Genomic DNA, 22,500 nt, shown 5'->3' with positions numbered 1-22,500 from the left:
GAATAAGTGAGTTAATATCTCCCTCAACATCGCTCACAGGACCTGAGTCGCTCAAAGCATCACCGCTAACACGGGAGCGCTTTGCTTGGCTTGATTTTATCTCCTCAGAGTCAGACATGTCGCTATCTGAGATTGCTGGCGTATTCCTACTCGTTTGAGCTTTCTCTTCAAGTAAAATATTCGTAAGCTGATCGAAATCAGCTTTCATTGTTGCTACTAATGTGTCGTGTAAGGAAGACTTCAGTGAGTGGCCAGTTGCTGATGTCGGCTCAGATACAATTTTGGCGCCATTTATACAGTCCACTTTCTCGCTGGAGCATGTACGCGCCGTATCCTGCTGGTCATGCCTGCCTTTTTGCTTTCGCTCGGCTTTAGGCTTTTCAGTAACTTTGCTGCTCTTAGGCCTGGTGACTTTTAAGTTTGTTTCATTTACTTCACGACTGGGAATTTTCCCCTTTTTGCTGACAATTTCTGGCTGTAGGGACACGGCTTCAGGTTCTCCCGCCATGTCTTCTAAATCTGTACACACTGTATCGCCGCTCGTGGTTCTTTGGTGATTTCATCAATATCGACCACGCTTAAATAAAAGCTTCCGATAAGTCTTCTTCGCTCTTACGGTATAGCTTTTGTTGCCGTAATGCTCTCCTCAATTTCGAAAATAGACAGGGAGGTGAAACAACACCTCTGGTTGCTTCACCTAGCAAGAACGCATTGAGCTGACCTGGCAGGTCGCGCAATCTCACGTGATCCCTGAATGACGTAACGGTGAGGTAGAATTGTTTTCAACACAATGCAAAACCTGACGTCATTTCTTTTATCAAATCAAATAAAGGACATTTGGCTGGCTTTTTGTGCAAATCTCAAAATATCCTCGCGTATTAAACCATCGAATAAGACGTATTTATTTAAGTGTTTATGTTGTGGTTTAATTTAATTTATTTTTTTCAAACCACGTTGTTTTTTTTTTTTCAAATCAAATGTTGTTTTTTTGAGTAGAGTTCGGAGAAAAACCTCTCGGAGCAGAAAAGATATCTAACATACTCAACCCACATATGATGCGCATAACCACAATTTCTTGCGCTTTTGACCACAATCCCTTGCCTTTCAAAGAAAATGAGAGCGGCCTTGTTTGCGTGCTTCAGATTCACTCACTGCGGTAGCAATCACTCATCTGCTTGATGTTATGCCTGGATGAATGTGGGTAAAGCTCTTCAATACTGAAAAGGCTAAAATCAGTTTCAAAATTGTGCACCGCTAAATATGTGTGGAAAAACTACGAAGCAATTTTCCTTTGTCTTGTAAGCTCATGTTCGTGCGAATTCGAGTAAACGAACTAAGGTATTTTATACATTTGTTCAGAAAATTAATGAAAGAATTGAAAAGTTACAACGCCATTTCTTTCTGAGAACTTACTCGACGCATGCACATGCGGTGAGTGAATAAATCACCAAGAATTGGCCAATGAGATTTCTAGATTCAGTATAAAATTGCTTAATAAAAGTGGCTCAATCGTTTAATTTCCTTTGTGTCGTTTCTTTTGCTTAGCCTCAATGTAGCGCTGTATTTAGATACAATGGATGCATATCGTGGCAGATGTAGTTTCAAGTTAGTGAGGACAGAACCACTGCTAGGCTTTTTGACGCAGACTAGAATTTGAAGCAACAAAACGGTAGTATTTGACTCCAAGGGTGACACTATTGTGCATCAGGCAAAACGTGTTTCATGTAACTATCGTTGTATAGTCATGAATAAATGGCATTTCCTACTAATTATCGAGAATATATATATTTAAATTTTAATGCATACAGGAAATATGCCATCCCTGATGGGTATCTTGGTGGATGTGTCCGACCCCAAGTGGAACACTTTAAGTGGCAAGTGGGAGTCGGAAGGCGGAAGTCGGGCAAGTTTTCTTCTACAAGTGGTAAATGAACTGATAAATTCTACTTTACCATTTTCAAAGGACACGTTTGTGTTGGCTTTTGGTCGGCATTTTGACCCTGAAGTCTTTGATTTGTGCAGCTCTCTTGATGAGGCAAATAAGGAACAATCCTTCATCGAAAATGTAAACTCCACAAAAAAAGAGGAAATTATCAATGAGGTCTTGGACTTTCTTGAAAAAAATGGTGCAGGGAGAGTTCGTAAATGGGTACAAAACACGGAATCAGTGACAGAAGTTCTTGATACTACTTCTGCAGCTGCTATACTTTACTATCTGAAACGAAGAGCTGACTTTGCTAAAAGTTTTGTTCGTGAGTGTCTACCCAGTGAAGCAGGATTGTGGTACAAGTCGAAGTTGTGGCTCCTCGTTCTGGTCCTCTTTGTTGCCAGTGTTCTCGCTGTTGTCGCCGCTGTCGCTGCAGTCCTTGCTGTCGATGCTGTCGCTGCTGCCGCTGCTGGTGCTGCTGTCGCTGCTGTCGCTGCTGTCGCTGCTGGCGCTGCTTTTGCCTCGGCTAAGAATATACATCACAAAAATTCAGTCAGAGAAGCAATGAACAAGGGTAAACTACTCTTGTCAGAAACCAGAACTCAAAGGACGCCCGTCAGCATAGCTGCAATTATCAGCGTTCAACGTGCGTTTGAGGTACTAAAAGCAAGTATCAACAGTCAAGTGACTGTTGAACATGTTGGTGATTTACTAAAGACAATTGAACCCTACGTTTATCGACCGACTCCACTTATCCAAGCTATGTGCCATTCATGGGATATTTTTTCTGATCCGCGATTTGAAAGGCATGAAAGAGTTCTCTTCGTTCTCTCAGATAGTCAGCGAGCCGATGGAAGCTACCCACATCAAAAGTTGATTGACCTAGGAGTCACCATTATCAACTGTTTCATAACAGACCAGAGTTGGGATCCATCCAAGTTCACGTTCAGAGTTAGCTCTATCACTTATACGCCGAAGATACCACGCACTTTGTTGCAGAGTAGGAGATGGGATATGGCCAACGCCAACATTAAGATGTGGAATTTTCGTGCAGGTATGTTTATTAGAATTTTAGCGGAATGGTATATATCTTTTGGACGCTCAGAAGTGTTGTTAATTAGCCGCGCTCGATTCGCCCTGACGGCAGGAAGCTCAAGGCCTTGCTTTTCTACTTTGATCACCATAATCAAATTGACGGAAATGTGGTGACCTTGATTGACAGTTTTTTAAGATGAGAGAGTAACAAAGAAATTTATCTTTTTGTACTCTTTCTCACTAGAAGAACTCGAGTTTTGATTCTTATAGCAAACGCTTTACAGTTTTTCTCAGCTCTAAAATAAAAGTTTGGTTTACCACACAATTCGAGTTTCCAACACAATATTGTATTACTCAGTCCCCAGTTCATAGGGTGGATAGGGCCATATGTTGTGGTTTAATTTTGTTTTTGGTTTGAAAAGTTTATTTTTTTTTCAAACCCGTTTAAATTTTTAAAACTGGTTTAATTTTTTTAGAACACTGCATCGCATTTTAACATATTTGGATATCTTTCTGTAATGATTTTATGGAGTATCTATGAAATAGACTAGAGAAATCATTTTAAGATTATTATGATGGGCTGTTGTCTCTGATGTTATCACAGACAATAGTTATTTATGCATGTGAACAATAACTTTTAGTGTTTGGGGTTAGATGCTCAGCTTAATGATTAGCGTTAAGCTCTCATTTAGGTTTACGCACTTATTTGAAACAGTTAACATTTCTGGAGGTGCATGACAACTGCAGACTGCCTACAGATAGCGCTGATAAACAGTGTTTAAGTTTGTAAAGCACCCATTTCAAATAGCGCTCACAAAGCAGTGTGGGCGCTTGCCTTGAGATCCGGCGTTACCGGGTTCAAGACCCGCTCTGACCACTCGTTGAATTTGAACCTGGTAGTCCCTGGTTCAACTTCCCAGCTGCACTTGTAAATAGCCAACTGGTTTGCCTCCGGCCAGTTGGGATTCTTAACACTTGTTGCTGTTGTGCTGTTCTGACGTTTCGTTGTTTCATTGGCCCTGAAAAGCCCCTATGGGGAGTGGTCAATTAAGTATGTGCTGTATTATTGTATTGTATTAAGTCTAAGCACCCGTTTGAAATTGGTTAGCTTTTACTGCTAGTTACGGTTAATCTGCGGTCTGCAAGTATCAGACACTGCATTGTAGGTAAGGGATTGGCACGCATTGTAGTGATTGGAGTAGTCACTTACTTGCACTGTTTAGTCTAAAACAACCGTTGTTTTGGTTTTTGGGTTAAGAATATTGGTTTATGGTTGGTGGAAGTAAAGCATTCTTTCACAGTGCAGGATAAAGAGGTCTATATTGTAAAGAAGCTGTGGTGCTGTGTCAGTGGGGAAGTGAAATGAAGAAAAGGGTTTGTCACCTGAGTTGATATGGTAAATTGATCTCTGTAAAGAAATTTGAAAGCTGGCGTTTCGAGTGTTAGCCCTTCGTCAGAGGTAAACCCTTTTCTGTCTTTCACAAGTAGGGGTACTTTTCATAATGAAAAAACAGTGATATTGTAATCATTCCTTTGGCAATGTTGTATAATACAAGATTTATAAATATTTCTCTCAGATTTTCAATTAACTACATTGCCATGGTATTATTTGTACTGTTGCAATATTAATAAACTAGAATTTATCTTGAAAGGAAGTAAGTAAGTAAGTTAGTAATTTTATTTAAACACATATCGCATATGAGCGATAGCTCGTTTAAATGCAAATGTGTCAAATGTGTCAATGTGTTACTCATTTGACAAAATGGCCTGTTTACAAGCTGAAAGTAAAGGAAATGTCTTTGAAATAATCGAAAGTAAGATTAGTAGCACTGCACAGGTTTAATGTTGCGGGAGAAATAAGTCATTGGACTTCTCCAAACTTGGTCACTACTCGAGCATAATAGTTTTTTTATCTCACTTATTTTTCCCACAAGAGTGTTGGGGTACAAGGGTGGGATTTTACCATCAAGTCGATCTCTATCAAAAGAGAGGAATGTTAGAGCTGCCATTGGTTGTTGGGCATTCTCTGTGGATGGAATGGATGTGTTGACAACCTTCTGGCTGATTTCTGCATAATTTCTTAAGCCACTTTTCCGTAATTCGACTGTGTGCTTGGGACAAGACTTGAAACAGTTCCCGTTTTGCAACTACTTTCTTGTTGTTTCCTGTGAAGAGTTCCAGTAAGCCATTTCCTTCGAGTTATCATATGTTGTGCCATTTTGTTAATCGTTTCGGCTGAGACTGACCCTTGTTTCCTGAAAGGCAGAGTTGCTCCTCTGTTTTTTCTTTCAAGAAATGTTTGGCCTTGTTGTAAAAATCATCTTCTAATTAATCTTTTTTTTGTGAGTCTTGTGTCCTTAGGTGGCCTTTCAATTCCTCTATTTCATTTACGCAATTGCGTTGGCCATGACTCCGCCATACGTGGCTCTGGTGTTGTATTGCACATTTGTGAATATATCAATGTTTTGACCGAGAGTGGCCTGGGGTGAATAATAAAATATTAATTTATAATTTGTTCTGAGAAATTTGCATCCGTTGCTTGTGTGGTCAAGTGGATTAAAGAGTAGGAAGTAGATCCAGATGTAAGGAGTTCAAGATCAAGTTCTGTTGACCATACAGAGAGGTCTATATGCAGTGTCTGTGAAGAGGAAGAAGAAGAAGAAGAAGAAGAAGAAGAAGAAGAAGAAGATAACTTTCAGTTAAAACTGATAAACTAGTGGCCCTCACTTGCATAAAATCTAATGAACAAAATGACTAGTGAGTAAATATTAAAATAAAAATGGAAAAATGGTCAAGTCATATGTATGATGCCTTAAGACATTTTACATAATTTTTCTTAAAAAGCTTCATATTCTGACTGGACCTAATTTTATAGAGAACTTGTTCCACTCTTTCACTGCCGCGACTGCAAAAGTCCTTCCTCCCTCTGTTTCACGCGAGTATTTCGGGCATCTCAGGGTAAATCTTCCATGCCTCGACTGTCTCGTAGAAATGTCACTAACCCGTGTCAGCGTATTGGACAGATACTTAGGGCATTGGTCATTAAGGCACTTAAATACTAAACACAACTTGTTGGCATTAATTTCGTCATAAAAAGGTTAATTGTCCTCTCCTCTTTGGTTCTAACTCCGATAATTACTCTTGCGGCTCTTTTTTGCAACTTAAATACCCTTCGTAGGTTATTAGTGCAGGTCGTCCCCAAGATTAGACTACGATACATCATAACTGGTTTAATTATAGCGTTATAAAAAGTAAGACGCTCATTAAAAGGAAGATAATGTCTTACGGATCTTAAGGTTCCTATCCGCTGAGCAAGCTTTTTGCACACATAGTCTACATGGTCGTTAAACGATAGTTCCTGGTCAATATGCACACCTAGTAACTTGTGGCTGGTGGTTCGTTCCAGCACAACACCCTCACTTGTGTTGATCTCCATCTCCGTGCCCATATCTTCTATCTTTGGTAATAGTCTGCTGTCCGACATAACCATAGCTTTGGTTTTTCAAGTATCCAGCTTAAACGCTTGTTATTTGACCAACTCTCTAGAGCTCTCACGTAGATCAGCACAAAGGCCTGTGAAATCTGTGAGAGGGGCAGAGGCGCTGAGGGTGGTGTCATCTGCGAAAATGTCCAAAGTAGTCTTTGGTGGCGTCGTCTCTGTAAGATCATTAATGAAGATAAGGACAAGCAGTGGTGCGAGGACCGACCCTGTGGCACACTTGCGAGAGAGACTGGGAAGAGGAATTCACATTGTCAATAACTGTGCGTTGCTTTCTGTCACTGAGATATGACCATAGAGGCTTAAGACTGGTTTCATCCAGGCCATATATATGCAATTTCTGAACCATGATTCCATGATCAACAAGATCAAAAGCTTTTTAAAAGTCAGCAAGTATCAAGCCATTGACATAATCTCTATCCAAGTTCCATAGCATTTTGTCAAACATGTTGAGCGGTTTCAGTGGAAAAGAAATTCTTAAAGCCAGACTGCAGGTGATACAGCAAGTTGCTTGAGCACAGAAACTTAAACAGCGAATTGTGTAAGTGCCTCTCGAATATTTTGGAGAGCACGGGAAGAACCGGAGATGGGTCTATAATTATTTAGTTCTCTTGTGCTACCCTCTTTATGCAGTGGAGTAACTTTCGCTTTCTTCCACACCGTCGGAAACACGCCACTGGAGATGCATGTGTTAATCAGCCTTGTGAGCGATGGTGCGATGGCGGGAGCAGCAATCTTTAGAAGACGAGCACTCACACCATCAACCCCTGTCGCTTTGCCAGATGGAATGGCTTCGATCAGCTGTCGAGTTTGTCGTACGGTGATGTCAGGAAAGACAAGCTTTGAATCAGAGTTCTTGTGTTTTTCAACAAAAGCTATCACAGACGATGGATCAAAATTGCTGATATTTTTATCAGTAAGTCTCTCCGCAAGACCAGTAAAGTGCTGATTAAATGCCTCGGCAACGAGGGCTGGGTACCGTATCTGCTCAGAATCATCATCCAGAAGAAATGTCACACCAGTAGAGTTTTTCTTTCCGATGAGAACTCTGAGAGTAGACCATAATTTCTTGGGATAACCATGGTTTTTTCGAAAGGACTCATAGTGTCATGGTACGTCTAGCGTGACACACCATATATGGGCGAGCATGCTTCATGTAATCTGTGTATGATATATTCGGTGTAGATTAAAAAGAGAAAGAGTTCAATCTATTTCGTGTTGTCAGAAGTGAGAACCTGCGAAGATACTGGATCCTCCAGGCGAAGCATTTAACGCATTAGAACATACGTTCCTACCAGCAAAAGTAAGGGAGCACATAAAATTCAATTACTTCGAGGATTCACAAGCAACATGGCGGATCGATTCAAACCACCGTCTATGGATTGGACCACTCCAGGGAACATTCACAAGCGTTTCAAACTCTTCCAAGAGAAATGCGAGCTTATTTTCGAAGGCCCACTCGACAAAGTTGAAGAGGAAAAAAATGTGAGATTGCTGCTGCTATGGACTGGCGATAAAGGCCTCGAAATATAAAACACGACCACGTGGGCAAGCGATGGCGACAACCTCAAAATCGATCCAGTTATGGCGGCGCTCGAAGCCTATACAAAGCCCCAAAGTAATCAAATCCCCGCTAGATACCAACTGCGATGCCTAAAGCAGGGAGATAGACCACTTAAGGAATTCGTACCCGAAGCGCGATTATTAATAGAAGATGGTGGATGCCATCCCACCGCTAAAGAAAATACCCCCCGAGATACACTTGTATTTGGCGTGGCGTCCGATAAAGTACGCAAAGACGCGATAGCACTTGGCAACAAGCTAACCTTCAAACAAGTCTACGACTTGGCGAAAGTTGAGGAAAGTACTAAAGCACATATGAAAATAATTTGCAAAGGCGAAGAGAAATCAGATCTTCAAAGGGTTGAAAGAGAACCCACACGTTCGATTAAAAACACCTTCACACACCAAATGCCCTACCGCGACCAAAACCAAAGAGATCCTACTGGCAGAAAACCTCGCCGATTCCAGTTCAGATCAAAAGGGTGCTTCAAAAGCGGAAACGCCCATGACAAATCAGCAAGTCGCCCGATAAAAAATTCAAAATGCAAGCACTGCGGCAAGACCAGCCATTACGCAAGAGTGTGCATGCAGCAACGCCTCCAAAAGGATCATCAGGTCGTGAGTAGCCCAGAGTATCAGGGCCAGGACATACACCTAGAGGATGAATACCCCTTTGATGATGGTTATACGTACGCTTATGAAGAAAGCTCAGAAGAAGAAACTAGCGACACAGAACCCATTACTGTATTCCTTGGAACTCTCACTTTAACTAAGGACCAGCAAACCCAAGAAATTTCACTTAATGCCCTCGACAGCCACCCAGACAAGATCAACGCTAAGGTCAAGATTAACGAACGCCACAGCATGAGCCTGAAAGTACATACAGGAGCGGACGCCTGTGTAATCACCACCACAGAACTCCAACACTTCCCATTCCCGATCACTATCCTCCCGTGCAGTAATGTTCTTACAGGATATGGAGGCTCGGAGATAGAAAACCTTGGCGTCGCCACATTAAAGGTCTCTTTTAAGGACAAGTCAGCCGATATAAGATTTAACATTGTGGAAGCCCCAGGATGCCCATCCATACTGTGGTGCCGACAGTGCCAAGACCTGGGAATAATATCAACAAATATAGATGAAGTTAACAACATTCCCCCAACCAAGACCGAAACTGAGGCGCAATGTGGTCAGCTATCCAAACTCACTGTCATGGAAGAGTACCAAGATTGCTTCGACAAGCTAGGCTGTTTCCCAGGAGAAAAGTATCACATTGAGCTAATTGACCACCCTGTTCCAGTTATCCACCCACCACGCACTGTTCCAGTACACATACTACCCTTATACAAGGAGAAACTTGACAATATAATCGCCAATGACGTCATCACAGCTGTGACCGAACCAACTGACTGGGTAAATTCAATTGTGTGTAACATCAAAGAAACTCCCGAGGGCAAGAAAAAGATCAGACTTTGCCTTGATCCTAAGGATCTCAATAAGAGTATACGCCGAGAACACTATTACACCCGCACCATCGATGAGCTCCTGCCGCAGCTGCATGGCAAGAAATTCTTTTCCGTCGTCGACACGAAGAAAGGTTATTGGCATGTAGCCTTGGACCACGAGTCAAGCCTGTTGTGCACATTTAACACTCCCTTCGGACGGTAACGTTTTAAGCGATTACCCTTCGGGGTCAAACTCTCCCAAGTCATCTTCCAACGCAAACGCGATGAGGTCTACAGGGGCATTCCCAATGTAATGGGAATTGCTGATGACATCGTCGTATGTGGCTCAACCGCAGCAGAGCACGATCAAGCCTTATGTGAAATGCTCAAGGCCACTCGCAAGCACAACGTCAGCCTAAACTCTGAAAATCTGCAATTCAAGCAAACACAAGTCGACTTCTACAGACACAATCTGACAGAGATTGGGATCCAACCAGCGAAAGAAAAAACTTGAGGCAGTTCGCAATATAAAGAGCCCATCAAACATAGGGGAGCTTCAGACTATCCTGGGCATGGTCACTTACCTGAACCGTTTCTCGACAAAGCTGGCTGACCTAACATCACCACTAAGAGAACTAACCAAGAAGCACGTGCATTTTAGCTGGGAGCCTCACCACCAGCAGGCACTCGATAGGATTAAGCAAGAACTCTGTACATCCCAACTTATTTCCTATTATGACCCAGAACCTGATACACCCACAATTCTTCAGTGTGACGCAAGCAAAACAGGCATTGTAGCCTGACTGAGACAGTTAGACCCTCAAGGAAATGAGCGCATTGTTGCGATGGCGTCCCGGTCACTCACCGACGCCGAGTCAAGATATTCAAATCTTGAGCGTGAGTGCTTGGCAGTCGCATATTGCCTAGAGAACTTTGAGTACTAGCTGCTTGGTCGGAGAATAATAGTTGAAACTGATCACTCCCCTCTGGAACAAATTTTCAAGAAGAACATCAATGAGTCTCCGAGCCGGTTGCAGAGGCTACTCCTTAGATGCCTACGATTTGACGTCAATGTGCAGTACAAGCAAGGAAGATCCATTCCAGTCGCCGATGCCCTGTCGCGAGTTTGCCGCAGGAAACCAGCACCCACCGCTAAGAATATGACAGAAGACTCTGTACCACAGCGTAATATCCACTTCATATCTACCCCTATTGAACTAACAGCAGTGAAGTCCTCTGCGGCACTAGATCCTACCCTGAACCTACTGAAGAATACCATCTTCAATGGCTGGCCTCCTTACAGAAAGCAATGCCCGCAGGAACTATGGGAGTTTTGGAACTTTCGATGTGACCTCACAGTAGAGGATGGCCTAGTGCTCAAAGGCAACAGGATCGTCATACCAGCAGCCATGAGAAACAAAGTTCTTCAAGCAATCCACCAAGGGCACCAAGGAGAGAACAAATGTATCCTCCGAACTAGAGAGTCGGTGTTCTGGCCCGGCATCTCCACTGACATCAGGCAGATGGTGAAGACCTGCGACCCATGTAATAAACAACAGCCAGCTCAGCCCAAACTACCCATCTTGCAGCCAGATCTCCCTACCCGGCCATGGGAGAAGCTCGACACAGACATTTTTGAATTTAACGGGGAGAAGTACTTAATGGTCGTCGATTACTTTCAAGATTCCCTATGATAAGACTCCTCAACAACATGACCAGCCGCACCATGTGCAACCACTTCACAAGCATCCCGGCAGAATATGGCCTACCAGCCACTATCGTTGCTGACTTCGGATCTCAATACATCAGTGAATGGTTCCAATCAAAATGAAAAGAAAGCGGCATCACGCTATGTTGTAGTTCCCCATACCACCATCAAGCCAACAGCCTGGCAGAGAGAGCAATTGGAACCTGCAAGTCGCTGTTGATGAAAGCACTAGAGGAGAAAGAATGTCCATACAAAGCCTTATGGACGTACCGCACGACCCCTCTCGATGACCGAATGCCATCACCCCACGAGTTGCTGTTTGGACGTAAACCACAAACGGCACTCCCAGACAGAAGAAGCACATTGAAGTCCAAACACCCAGATAATGACCTTCACCACAAAGCTAACCATAGACGTCAGGAAAGGCAGGCAGTATTCTACGACAGAAAGGCTGGCAGCGATAAGAGGCCCCTTAGTAACCAGGAACCAGTATTCGTCTGGAACACCCTGAAGAATATCTGTCAGCCGGGAACTGTGCTAAATAGGCCACAACCAATGGAGCGCCCTCGAACTTACGCAGTGGACATTCAAGGAACAATCTACCAGAGAACTAGGGAGCACCTGAGACCAAGGAGTCAGAGAGAACTACATGTAACCCCTTCAGCCGGCAGTAACCTTCCACTTACAGTGACTCCGGTACACGGCTCTAAAGATGTACACGTGCGCAACGCCAGGGTAACCAGGCCTCCTCAGTTGGCAGAAGCTAGCCCTGAAGGCAGTACACCAACACCAGATCAATTCCCTCCTCCCAAGTCACCTTGCAGTGGTAAGCCAGCCGATCTCGAGCCAGCCGGCTGCCGTCACAACCAGTGAAAGAACTGGCCACCAACCAAAGAGCCAAGTTACAAGGGCAGGACGCATCACCCGGGTCCCAACCAGGTTCAAAGATTGAATAGAGGCAAACAAAGACATCTGAGCAAAACTACTTTTATTATTGACAGTGGGTTCCCCGTTACACCCATGAGACTGTTTTTAGTTCATGTTATGGTTTGATAGACGTAGGACTGATTCGATTGACGTTAATTATGATTTTTATAGATTCTCTCTATTGATTCATTTGCATGTAATTATAACTTTTTTTTATCAACAAAGAAAGGGGGATGTCATGGTACGTCTAGCGTGACACACCATATATGGGCGAGCATGCTTCATGTAATCTGTGTATGATATATTCGGTGTAGATTAAAAAGAGAAAGAGTTCAATCTATTTCACATAGAAGAACTTCCTTTTAGCCATTCGTGTAGCCGTTGTCACTTCGTTTTTTACTCGTCTCAGTGCTGACCAATCAAGCGGGTCGTTGGAGCGTTTAGCCTTTTTAAGAAAGTGGTCACGCAACCTCATCAACTGTAAAATGTTAGGTGACAGCCGCTTTGACTTACGGCAGAGTGTCCCAAGGGGCCTCTTCCAACTTCCAGGTCCTTAATAAACTTTGCGTGATCAAGATTCTTAAAGTCACGATAACAGAAGCTTTTGTGTTGCTGTTCTTTGTTAGGGGAACAATGTTTATACAAACGCACCGCCAAAACTGGTAGGTGGTCTGAAATGCAAATGTTTGGACATCGAATCTTCACAATTCGTTCTGGTCTGTTGGCCCAAATATGAAAGAAATAAGTCTTTAAGATCCTTTACGAAGCGATGTCTGTTAAAGCAGCGTGTTCGACGATAGTCCAAATTAAAGTCCCCTTGTAAAATCGCTTTCATGTTCAGAAGCGACGCCCGTTCAATATTTTCGGTAAGCTGGCGATCATAATCGGCTTTCGTATCTGGATATCGATAAACACCCGCCATAAGCAATGGTCTTTTTGACTTAAAGGGGCAGACTTCGAGCCATAGAATTTCTAAGTCCGGTTCTTCAGGATCAGCACGCTGTTTCACAGCAAGATCAGTATTGACATAAACAGCCAAAGCGAGCACTGCGATCCTGAAATAGCAAAGAGATCCTCATTACTGGGTTGCCAGTATGGCAACCCCAGTCGGAAAGTGGGTGGGATTTGTTTGTTTTATTACTGGGTTGCCAGTATGGCAAACCCAGTTGGAATCTGCGTTCATTTCGTCGTTTCATTTTTTTTCCCTGTCGGTAAAAGTCTTGCCTGTCACTCCCCTGCTAAGTGGTGGCTTTGTGCATAGAGCCTTCTGCGCGTATTTTCTTAGGATCGAGAGGGTAGTGGGAAATGCGTAGATTTCTCTGGTGGACACAGTAGAACGATTAACTTAACCGGCAATGGCGTCGAAAGTCATGTAACGCGCATGGCGTTTTAGTGGATCTTTGAACAAAATATACCCTTATGAAACTCAATAATGGAAAGTCAGTTGTATAAACTAGGCAGGCGGTGAAAAACCAACACCTGGAATCTCAAAAGTAATGGACAAGTAATGGACCTCGACAACAATCTATCGCCCGTCGAGCCGAAATCAAAATGAGCTGTATTTCTAGAATATTATTTACCAAGTGTGCTGCTATGTAGAACACTGAGACCAAATGGAAAATTCTCTGGTAACTTATGGGTTCAACAAAGACAGAGAACGAATCGAACACCTTACGTAGATCTGTGATCAACTCTGCACAGTCTTCAGGTAAAAAAAAATAATTGGAAATGTGACAGCCAAGAATTATTTGAAAGAAAGCTTGTCGTGTATTTTGTGCTTCATTATTCAAGGAAAAGGTTCTTCATGTAAACGGTTTGATCCTGAAATTTAGTTTTTTGCAATATTGCGCATATTTGACACGATTGAGTTTCTTCTCTTCACGCACGTAATGAAATAGAAAGGGTTTTTGCCTCTAATGGAAAATATGTTATTTGTTTCAAAAATTTTTCGCTGGAAAAGGTGGCCTTTATGAATTCATAATGTTTTATGACATGCGAGCTTAACTGGATAGTTTTTTGGCAATATTAAAGCATTTTCTTGTCAAAATGAGGTTAGCGTCTTTCTGGTGTGTTAAGTTAATTAAATCGTGAGTTTGTATTTGCCGTCTGCCGCATAACCTTGATTTCCACTCTCAAAATTACCTCCAGAACCTTCTTTTTGCGTAGAATAAGCTTTTAGAATGATGTTCTTGTTTTGCATAAAGCAAGCTAACAAAATCTGTACCTTGCTGAGTTCGCATTTGTTAGCGTTAATAGTATTTTCGGTCCGATGCTTCTGTTTTATGAGGGGTGTATTGTTTTGGTGTCCCATCCAAATACTAACCCCGCCGTACAGGCATAAACTTCAGTGAACTTTGGTATTAGAAAGCTGTCAGATGTTCAGAGGGCACGCTTAAACTTGTGGTGAAAAGAAGTTGTGAGGAAACTTGAAAATTATCAACATGTCAGCCCAGAAGCCAATGTTTCTCGCTTCTCTTTTATTTGTTATTCTTCAAAGACTGGAATGCTGTAGTTCAATACCACACAATTCAGTGCCTTCTGGTTTTCTGTAACACGTACCACAAGCAACCCAGTGTATGCTTCACGGAAGCATCTTGTTTGTCTTGCTTGAGAAACAAGTCTCAGTGATCACCAGTATGTCCAGAACTTTCAAACCATCCTGCAACACACGCACCTTGATCTCTTCCATCTTCGTCTTTGTCCTGTGGTTTACATTCCAATGAGCGAACCGTAAACCTTTGACAGGGAGTTTAAACACATATAAGTTATTTAAACATCATCATTTTTTCATCATCATTTTATTTAAATAATTTATATTCAACAAATTAGAAAAAAACATATATATACAACCCGCATGTAGAAACGCTAATCGGGGTGGGTTGTATAACTTACAAAAAAATTCAACAAAATATATTATTATTAGAATCAGGTAAATAAATAAATAGAATAAATAAGTATACACATGTATTCCCAAATAGCTAGGATTCACACGAGAAGAGCAAGAACCTATAATAAGACATAGAACATAAGGAATTAATAATAATAGCTACTAGAGTTTGATTAATGATCATTATTAATTTTAACATTAACGTAGAGACATCAACATAAACATCTTCATTACCAAGTACCGCAATGAAAAATTGAAGAATTTTATTTTTGAAAGGTGTTTTCCTATGTTTACGCAGGTCAGGCGAATTAAGTTGTATTCTCAGTCTTGATTTATCAACATATAAATTACCAGCATCAGAAAATCTAGTGTTATATATATGAACGTCAGATGAACAGGTAAAAACAAACAGAGACAAACAAAGGAATAGCATGAGATCTATCACCAGCAAAGAACATTAGCTGAAGAGCTCGTTTTTGTAAGATAAAGACCTTCCTCAAATAAACCTGTGCAGCTTGGCCCCAGGCAGCAATTCCGTAGTATGCATATGGGAAAATCAGAGAGCGGTAAATTTGGATTAAAGTATTTAGAGGGACAGAGTGACTAAGTCGTGATATAATTCCAACAACCCTGCTAATTTTAGAGGCAATGTAGTCGATATGATATTTCAAAGTTAAGTTTTTATCGATGAGCACACCCAGGAACTTTACATAATCTTTACATTCAAGCAAAGTACCACTATTTGAGGCATTATTGTATATCCTTATATTAATCTGATAGCTAAGCTTCTTCTGTGATGGTCTAAAGACGACAAAATTGGACTTTTTCGCATTTATGGTCAGCTTATTTGCATTTAACCAGTCACAGACTTTCTGCAATTCGATATTGGTTACACTTTCTAGTGACTTCAAATCGTTGTCAGCATACAGCAGGTTTGTATCATCAGCAAATAAATAAAAAGAAAGCTTCTTAGAACTTAGAAGAATTATAAATATCATTGATATAAATTAAGAAAAGTAGAGGGCTTAGAACAGAGCCTTGTGGGACCCCTGTTAGCACATTTCTTTTAGAAGATATTTGTATATCAATTTGAGTAGTTTGGACACGGCCATTTAAGTAGGATGAAAACCATTCGTTTACCGGGCCCCTTATACCGTAATGATATAGCTTGCCCAGCAGAATTGAACGATCCACCGCATCAAAAGCCTTTTTAAAGTCGAGGAAAATACCGCAAGTGAACAATTTGTTATCCATATTGCTTTGGATCGAATTAACAATATTCAAAATTGCATGCTGAGTTGACATATTCTCACGAAAACCATACTAGCCACTGTACAAAAATCCATTTAATTCAATATCAGATTTTAATCTATTATACATAACTTTCTCAAAGAGCCGATTGAAAAGCGAAAGAAGAGAAATGGGACGGTAGTTACTTGGGTCCGTTTCATCGCCACCCTTGAAGGTGGGAATAACTTTTGCTTGCTTTAATTTAGATGGATATTGTCCTGTTAAAAGGGAATTATTCATTATTTGTGCCAGTGGTAGAGAAAGTACACTACTGGAAGATTTCAATACGCGAACAGAACAGGAGTATAAGCCATGTGCTTTGTTAGTAGGGAGAAGCAAAATTTCAAGTTCGAGTTCCATGGAAGTGACTGGCTCAAAGAAGAATGAACTAGATGAATTAACAGCAGGGAGATAATCACTGAAATGATGATTAGCGGGAGGTACTGATGCCGCAAGTGTTTGACCCACGGAAGAAAAGAATTCGTTGAGCACATTAGGAAGCGCAACAATAGGTTTACATCTTCTTTTATTTCGGCCGATGAGATGATTAATCCCAATCCAAGTTTTTCTGACATTTGTCATATGATCATTGAAATATAAATGATAGTACGACTTCTTACTGCATCGAACGAGTGTAAGTATTTTATTGCAATAATGTTTATATTTTTCATAATTTCCAGATGCAAACATAGCATTTTTTACTTTTATTTACATATCCCCCCTAGTGATCCAGGGTTTAGAAAATTGCTTGGCTTTGCGTTTTGGTAATAGCCGAAGGGGCGCATGAGATTGCTTGTTTACTATTTTGTTAAGGCTGTTTAAGAATTTAGAAAAACCAGCATTTGCATTATCTCCACAGTTTCTCATGGCTACATCCCAGTTGATCTCGAATAACTCAGAATGAATGTTTTCTTTTGTGTCTCTTGAAAACTTCCGATACTTAGTTTTTTGGGGTAACTCCTTTACCTTGAGAGACTTAATAATACAAAATTGAGAATAGTGGTCCTTTATATCCGAGATTATATTACCACTCGTGATTTCCCTACCGATTTGGTTTACAACGATATTATCAATTAGCGTGGCTGAGTTACTGTTGACCCTAGTTGGTTTATCAATTGTAGGAATAAAAGAATAAATTTGCAACGAAATTAAGAAGTCTTTAGTAAAGTTGCAGGTTTCGGCATTGAGTAGGTTTATGTTGAAGTCTCCCAAGACATAGATAGGCTTGCCAGAGTTACTAAGTTTTTTCTAAGGTTTCATCAAAATGTCTGAATGCTCTCAGGGAAGTTGCGCTGCCTATAAATTCCACCACAGATAATGTTACTTTTCCTTTCAAATTGTAATTCAAATGACCCACAGGGCTTGAAAGGCCCGTGACGATGACTCTATACTTTACATTTTCATCAATAAACTTTCCAACACCTCCAGCAGCAAGAGGTTTCGGGGCAAATTAAAAAATATAGCCCGGGGATATGTATACTTGGATGATAATCAGACTGATAATTTTCAGTGATTCTGGTTTCAGTCATTCCAGAGTTAATAGACGAGGATGGTTATGAAACCCGACAACTTTCTTTGTTGTAGGTTTTTGTTCTCTTTTTTGGCCTTGACCGTGCACAAAACACAGTAGTTGTTTACTCCAAACTGATTAACTAACCAATAGAAACGTGTTGGTTACGTAAAACAAAAGAATGTGAACGGTCGTGGACTTTCCAACCTAAATCTCGGCATCTTTGTTTGCTCCTTTGATGTTTGCCGAGCTTCCAAACCAGTCCTCTCTATTAACTATGGTTATTCCTATAATATTAAAAGGATATCCAAGCTCATTAAGAAGATGAGTCTGGAGATTTTCAAAATTGCGCTTCAGGCTTAGAACATTCGCATGGAACAAAGAAAACAAATCATCGGTATCGTGAAAATTATTTTTCATCGTGTAAAAACTATGAGGAGAAAAATACCTGCTGTGAATTGTTAGATCTACGGGATTTTGGTCCGGGTTGATACTACTAGAAATCAAGGTCATGAAAACTGAAGAGCTTTTGTAGGTTTTTTTGGTTGGAAGAGAAGTAGTGTTGAGATTATGAAATTGGCCGTGGAGCGGTACAAAATGGATGACACCAAGATACGGTAACTCCCGAAACAGAGATCTGATAGTTTTCCGATATTGATCGTCATCCATCATTCGATGAAGTTATAAAAGGATACATTATCAGTCAGCCAAGCCTTGTTAAATCAGCAACGTCTCGTACGCGTATCCTCATTGCTCGGGGGCTGCCGTCTTTCCGTAAATAAAGAGTTGTTAGTCCAACAAAATTGATAGCTGTTTTGCACTTTGAATTTCTTCGCTTCGGTGAAGACATGCTGCATCTTCGGTGTCAAATGGTCGAATATCCTGACAGATGAAAGAGAGACTCCCTCGCCAAATCCCAAGGAGCTGGGGTCTGCCTTACATGCGTCGTTTCGTCGAGCCATAACAGCTTCCTTCGACAATCTTCTGACAAACTTGCAAATTATCGGTTTCGGCGCTCCCGCTGTTGCATTCCGCTGCGGCACATGATGTGCAATGGCTATATCGTGAAGAGAAACATCGGCACCAATATCAGAGAATAATTTGACGCATAAATCACTTGTTTGAGAGTAAGACTCTTGTTCACTTAGCTCGGACATCCCAACGATCTTTACATTGTATTGAGAACTATATTCACACATACTATCAATTGCCTTCCCGATTTCATCCACTCTGGTGCTGATTTCAGCGAGCCAAGTACTAAGGCGTTTCAGTTCCTTACTCACATCTGCTTGGAAGGTTTGAGACCCACATGTGCATCATTGTAAAACTGCAAAGGCGTTTCTGTTGTCGTGCACTGCGTTCCGGAGAGCTAGTATGTTCAGTAATATGTTTTTTCAGCTTACGAATCTCTTCGAACAAAGCGTTTTTTTTTTCTTCAGAGTAGCATTGTTCTCAGGCATGATAAATGTTAGAGTTTCCGGTACTTAAATGTGTATACTCATAAAGCTGTACACCAAAAGGACAACGAAATAACGTGAAAAAGTATTAAAATTTGCCGGAGTGCGGTTTCACACGGCCATCTTGGTCGCTCACCGCTGACTTAAGTAGATAACGATGGACCTGCATTTGACGAAATATCTCCTCAGGATAGCAAATACACCGAGACGTTAATTTCAGCAACAAGAGCTGTTAAGAGGGAGTGGACCTAAGTGTTATTCCAAGGGGTAGTAGACATGTGAAGGAAGGGTGGCGTATGATGGAGGTACTGGCGAAGATCAGGGAGGGGTAGGTCCTTTAATTTTTTAAGCTTAGGTAATAAATTCAGTTTAAAGATAACAAAACAAGCTCTTGAGTAAAATTCACTCGTTTCTTCTTTAAATAAATAGTCTTCAAAAAAACTGCAAATTTCTCTGACGGACGTTTTCCAGCATGTCATGCATGTCTTGCAGTTGCCCTAAGCAAACGTTTATTGCACACAATAAGAAAGGACTGAAGATGTTGTTTCCGCTTCATAATTCCTCTTCTTGTTAGTCTAATCTGATGCCAGGTCAAAACATTGTTTGGCTTTACCTTTGCACCAGAAAGTACCGTACCGTAGCAAGCTATTTAACGGAACGGAAACAGTTTGTGCAAGTCGAAGACCGTTCATCAGCACAAATCAGCACTATTCATGGGGTTCCTCAGGGACCGATTCTGGGACCCGTTTTGTTCAAACTCTACGTGAATGATCTATCTTCTGCACTTCCATCTGAAGTTATATGTCATCGGTACGCGGACGATACGACGATGTATTCTCATTTCAGGCTATCTGATCTTTAAGTCGGCTTTAACTAAGCTGTCAGACTGGTCCTTAGAATGCAACCTAGCTCTGAATCTAAAGAAACCAAAGGTGATGAAGCTGTCATCAGCTCAGATGTCAAGGGCACATGGACATCCTCACTTAATCTCACGGTTAACGGGAAAAAGCTCGAGCGTGTTTCAAAATTTCGCCTGCTGGAACCCAAGTCAATCAAACCTTAACTGGAAGGAGAAGATTAATTCGAAGATTCTAGCTGCTACGCTACATTAACTTTAATTAGAAATTAAAGCACTGAACTCCCTTCCATGTCCGAAAGTAACTGGCGGAATGCCTGATTTTATTTAAAATTGACTACAATGATATTGTTAGTCATCCAATCCCGGAATAGCTAATAAAGCGCGTACAACGTGCTTAGTTAGCTGCTGCAGGTTTCGTTCTTGTGCTCTATGCGCATATACCGGGTTTAATCAGATTAGGATGGATGCCAATATAGGAACGCAGAGAGAATCAATTACTTAACACTGTTTTTAAAGCTTTGCACTATAATGACTGGCCGTCCTATCTTAGGCTAGACATTCATAATCCTACATGGACACTGAGGTCTTCGAGAGAAACGACGTTAAAAGCACCCCCTGAGTCGGGTACTTTCCAGAACAGTGCCTCCATTGTTTGTAATTCATTACCCTCTGCTGCGAGAACTCTGTAGTTTTTAGTGATTTTAAAACTCAAGTGAGGAAGTATCTGATAAATAGGGCAAAAATGTATAAATTTTGTCGTAGCATCTCTAACATTACACATTATTAATATTACTATGGTCATTATTTTACAGATGAAGAGCCACCTTTCAGTGGAAACACTGTAATAAAGGCATTATTATTATTATTATATTATATTATATTATATTATATTATATTATCAAATCAGTCCTTTATTTCGACTTCGAGCAGAGCAAACACGCTCTGTACATGTCTCCAGTTTTATCGTCATTTCATGCTTGAATTGATATCTTTATTAGTTAATCTCTGTTTTGCTGCTTTTAAATGGCCTATCCACGTTTTCTGTTCATTTTACTCGCTGGAGTCGTCTGTTCTTTCTGCGAAAGATTTTGTCTCGCTGGGCCATGCGTGGCGCTGCAAACAACGAATTCATTGAGCGGAACGTCACAATGTTGGAGAGGAACAACTCCCGAATGATCATGATTCTTTAGCAGACACTGCTTCTCGTTTTTGTCTCACAAAGTGCTATTGTGGTAAACTTTGTGAGGGGAACAGAGGATTAAAGATGCATCAAAGGAGCTGCAGAGTTGTTTTGGGTTTGAATGATCAACTTCGCGCTGACCTCAATGATATCACGCTCACTGATCAAGAATATGGCAATGGAAGTGTTGCTTTAATAACCTCTGGTGTCTCTTCTCTTGAACCCGGAGATTATGGTTTTCCTGATATTAAAACAGGAATAAATCTACCTAAATTTGACGATCAATGGATAACGGCCAACGAATATTTCTAATCAGTCCTTTTTCTTAATCCTCCAATCACGGCTCGAAATCTCAGCTTAAGTATCAAACTTTTAAACGACACTATTTATGACTATTTCTCTGCCAATTTTGGTCAAGTCGCGCAAGCTACTGATGAACGCCTGATAAAAAATTACGAAGACAAATCTAAACATGATCTGAAGAAATCTCTCAAAGTCTTAAAACACTCCGCTAACGCAGATATCGCTGAAATAAAATACGTATCTCGCCTACTGCGTGACAAGCTGCGAAACAACACTTCTCAAGTCCCGATGAATCATGATTATTCCATCTCTAAAAATTTCTGGGGTTATGTCAAATGTCTTTGCGAAAATGGAAAGGTTTTAGGCCTCAAGACATGAAGCCCTTTCAACCCGAACAATGGCAAACCTTCTCTGCGCCCTTACCGCCTGCCGCGAGGGTTTTCTAATATTATTGTTGCTGTTGTCTAACATCCGGATCAAAATCCCGATACCAGCAATGCTCAGTTACGTGATTATCTCATGTGCACACTTGACACGATTGAAGTCAAGTATCCTAATAGTGCCATAGTAGTCGCTGGCGATTTTAACAAATTCAATTTTAAAGCACAGGCTAGGAACTATCAACTGAAACCTTTAGTCAAGATCCTTACGAGAGGCAACAACATTCTTGACCAGATATTTACCAACTTACAGGATTATTATCAAGAACCGACAGCCCTTCCTGCTTTCGGCCTTTCTGACCATGTGACTGTTATAACCATGTCTGGTCTCCGACAAGAAAGCAAGTCTCAGAGAAAATCTCTTAAAATTCGGGACAAGAGGCCTAGTTCCGTTGCTGCCCTTGGGCGATTTCTAGTGGCGGTCCCTTGGAAGCAAGTGCTTGACCACTATAGCTCTTGCGCTGAAAACT

At 41.2% G+C, this 22,500-nt stretch overlaps 1 protein-coding gene across 2 annotated transcripts in view; it reads left to right on the top strand.

The window, feature by feature from the left end:
- LOC137975631 (uncharacterized) overlaps positions 1 to 22,500 on the top strand; it is a 112,730-nt gene that overhangs the window by 15,270 nt on the left and 74,960 nt on the right. Inside the window, exon 3 of one of the 2 annotated variants that reach the window (XM_068822763.1) lies at positions 1,809 to 2,981. In XM_068822763.1, coding sequence (XP_068678864.1) covers positions 1,809 to 2,981 — 1,173 coding nt within the window. The remainder of the gene's footprint in view (positions 1 to 1,808; positions 2,982 to 22,500) is intronic. The other variant, XM_068822764.1, reaches the window with a different exon arrangement.

Source organism: Montipora foliosa, chromosome 11 (genome assembly GCF_036669935.1).
Source record: "Montipora foliosa isolate CH-2021 chromosome 11, ASM3666993v2, whole genome shotgun sequence".
Lineage (NCBI taxonomy): Eukaryota > Metazoa > Cnidaria > Anthozoa > Scleractinia > Acroporidae > Montipora > Montipora foliosa.
This window is presented reverse-complemented; position numbering and strand designations above follow the sequence as displayed.